Here is a 2,640-nt window from a genome sequence, read left to right on the forward strand (position 1 = left end):
GGTTAATAAAATAAATTATAAGCAGAAATCATTGGTTTATGGTTAAACTAATGCAATCTCATCATTCATCTGCACCTACCTGTCCTTGTATCCATCAGTTGAGTGGTTCACTTGTTCATGTTCCATTTGTCTTTATGTGCCCTATTTAGGAAGCAAGGTATATACCACTAATAATTATTCTTACTCAATATTTTGAATTTTCTTTCACAACAACACAAAAGTAGGATTGACTTAAACACGATATTATATCTAAGAAGGTTCAACTTAGAAGTGATTATGAGAGCAATTAACAACGTAACAATAGTAGTCTCACAAGGACACATGAAATACACAAAAGAATAGGAGAGTTGATAGAAAGCAAGCACACAAGTCTCTACTCAAAGCAAATTCCATGTGAAATTACTAGGTTGCCCCTCCTGGCCTTGTTTCGATGTCGTTGGAATCGAGTCGAACGTCTCCCAGTGCGTGGTGATCACCACCGCTTGCTGTTGCTGCACAGCCACTAGCTTCATCTTCATCAAATCAAGAGCTTCCACATACTTGTGCACTCTCCTCACCTTCCAAAATTCATTAATCAAATTTTGCAAATAATTAGCTGGAGATGAAAATGTGAGCAAACCTGCATTTTCTTCTGTAGTTTGACATCACCATCAGCAGTGATGCTCTCCAATTTGAGCAACTCGTTCATCAGCAACTCCACCAGACTCACCACATCCTTCTCAGCCACCTTCCCACCTCTAGAAATCGCAGATTCCAGGTCTGAAACCTAAGCACGCACAATCGGAAAATATATACCTATAATTACAAACATTAATTAATTAATTAATTATATATAGATGTAGATTGAATGAGTGTGACCTGGGCAGCAAGCCGATCGAGGTCTAAGCTGATCTGGGAGACAATTTTAGCAGCCTTTTCGAAAATGGCGGTCTTCCTCATCTCCAAATACCTCTTCTCTTGGCTAATGGGATCCTCCTCCAACACCATCTTCGATTTGTCCTTAACGCCCGCAGTGTCCAGAAATGCCTTGGAATCTCGCTCTTTCTCCTTGAATACCAGCTTCTGATCCTCGTGGTGCAGCCCCGTCCGCCCCGTCAGCATCTTCTTCAACTCCCCTGTAATTGTTAAATTAGTATTTGAATTTGAGGAGGAGGAAGGAAGAAGAATAAAATTAATTACCGAATGTGGCTTGTGAGCTGATATGGATTTCGTGATAAATCGAAGCGTATTTCACCCGGACGCGGATGGTGGGCGGCGGCACGCGGTTTTGGTCGGCGTCGGTGCGTTTCTGGACCAGCATTCCGCCGGGCCTCAGCTCCCACTCTCTCAAGCCCAAGCCGCCGTTGGTTTGCGGATTGATGCTCGTCATTTTCCAATTCCTTGCCGACACACACACAACTCTGTGCTACTAATTAAATAGATTGTTGAGATATCCAGGTGATTTAGAATGGGAGGCTATGTATCCAATCCGTTTCTTACATGAAATAATCACTGTCCGGATCCTGACGGCTAACTGTATATATCTGCAAAAACCAGCTCAAAACCGCAAATGTTGAAAGGAAATAAGAAATTCAGATCTCCGACAAAAATAGATGAATGTGCTGAAAAATCAATTCACCTCGCTCTGCCAAGAATATATATTCAATCGATTAGGTCGGTGGAGATTCGTCGTGAAAATCAATGTCAGCCAAGAAATGATTGAATAAAAAAAACAACCATTAAATGATTATTAAGCTTTGTTTAGTAGGGTGGTCTGTCTGTCTCTCTCTCTCTCTCTCCGGTTGGCTGGAGAAACAAGACTGCAGAAGAAAGAGAGTGATCAGCCATGTAAAGAAAATGTATGGATAGCAAACAGAATAAAATATGGAGCTTAAATCATTACTACAACTAGAGAATTTATTACTTACAAAACTTACCCAATAAAGTTATCGTAAAAATGTTTAAAATAATTAAGTCGGAGAAGTGTCTCACGTTCAAACGCTTTAAATTTTGGAAAAATAAAATTAAGACTACTTAAGGAAATGGTGTGCTACACAAACTCAAATTTACTGTGAAAATCAATTAATATGGCTTCACGTGTCATTTACATAACCTGGTGATTTCAAAGGTACTCAGCGTATATATAATACTCCCCCTCCGTCCTTATAAAAAAAGTAACTCTTTGTAAATGATACGAATTTTAATAAATTAGTTGAATGTGTCGTAAGTGAAGTAAAGATCACACTTAATTTATTGTGAATGAAAAACTTACTAAAAATAAATTGAATACATTTTATAAGGTCAAAAGAAAATGATAAATTGAATATTTTTTATGAGGACGAATGGAATACATGTTTGCTTTTTATCCCTCTAACTAAAATGATAGTAAGATATAAGTAAGATATAAATTAAGAGCAACGTTTCAATTTAGTCAAAATAATATTGTAAACAAATCTTCTAGTTATGTGGATAAAATTATAAAAATAATACTTTTGATCAAAATATTCATATAGTGTGTAACAACATAAAATATGATTACACACTTTTCCTAATTTACATAATTTTTCAAAATCATGTAATAATCGCGAAAAGTATGTAACAAAGTATTTTGTACCACTGAGGCTGATAAGTCTTATACATAATTAATTAGTAAAATATTAT

The 2,640-nt window shown here is 36.7% G+C and overlaps 1 protein-coding gene across 3 annotated transcripts; it reads right to left on the reverse strand.

The window, feature by feature from the left end:
• Window positions 1-226: 226 nt before the first annotated feature.
• LOC131014556 (BAG family molecular chaperone regulator 1-like) lies at window positions 227-1,855 on the reverse strand. 3 transcript variants are annotated; one of them, XM_057942562.1, is made up of 6 exons: window positions 1,619-1,855; window positions 1,455-1,523; window positions 1,180-1,404; window positions 859-1,115; window positions 620-766; window positions 227-557 (listed from the first exon to the last, which is right to left on the reverse strand). In XM_057942562.1, the coding sequence occupies exons 3-6, from the start codon at window positions 1,367-1,369 to the stop codon at window positions 378-380; spliced, it is 774 nt and encodes a 257-aa protein (XP_057798545.1). In that variant the 5' UTR covers window positions 1,370-1,404; window positions 1,455-1,523; window positions 1,619-1,855; the 3' UTR covers window positions 227-377. The 3 variants fall into 3 exon arrangements, with proteins under 3 accessions (XP_057798545.1, XP_057798546.1, XP_057798544.1); XM_057942563.1 differs by having other exon boundaries at window positions 1,455-1,536; XM_057942561.1 differs by having other exon boundaries at window positions 1,180-1,523.
• Window positions 1,856-2,640: the final 785 nt, after the last annotated feature.

This window comes from Salvia miltiorrhiza, chromosome 3, assembly GCF_028751815.1.
Source record: "Salvia miltiorrhiza cultivar Shanhuang (shh) chromosome 3, IMPLAD_Smil_shh, whole genome shotgun sequence".
In the NCBI taxonomy this organism is placed as follows: domain Eukaryota; kingdom Viridiplantae; phylum Streptophyta; class Magnoliopsida; order Lamiales; family Lamiaceae; genus Salvia; species Salvia miltiorrhiza.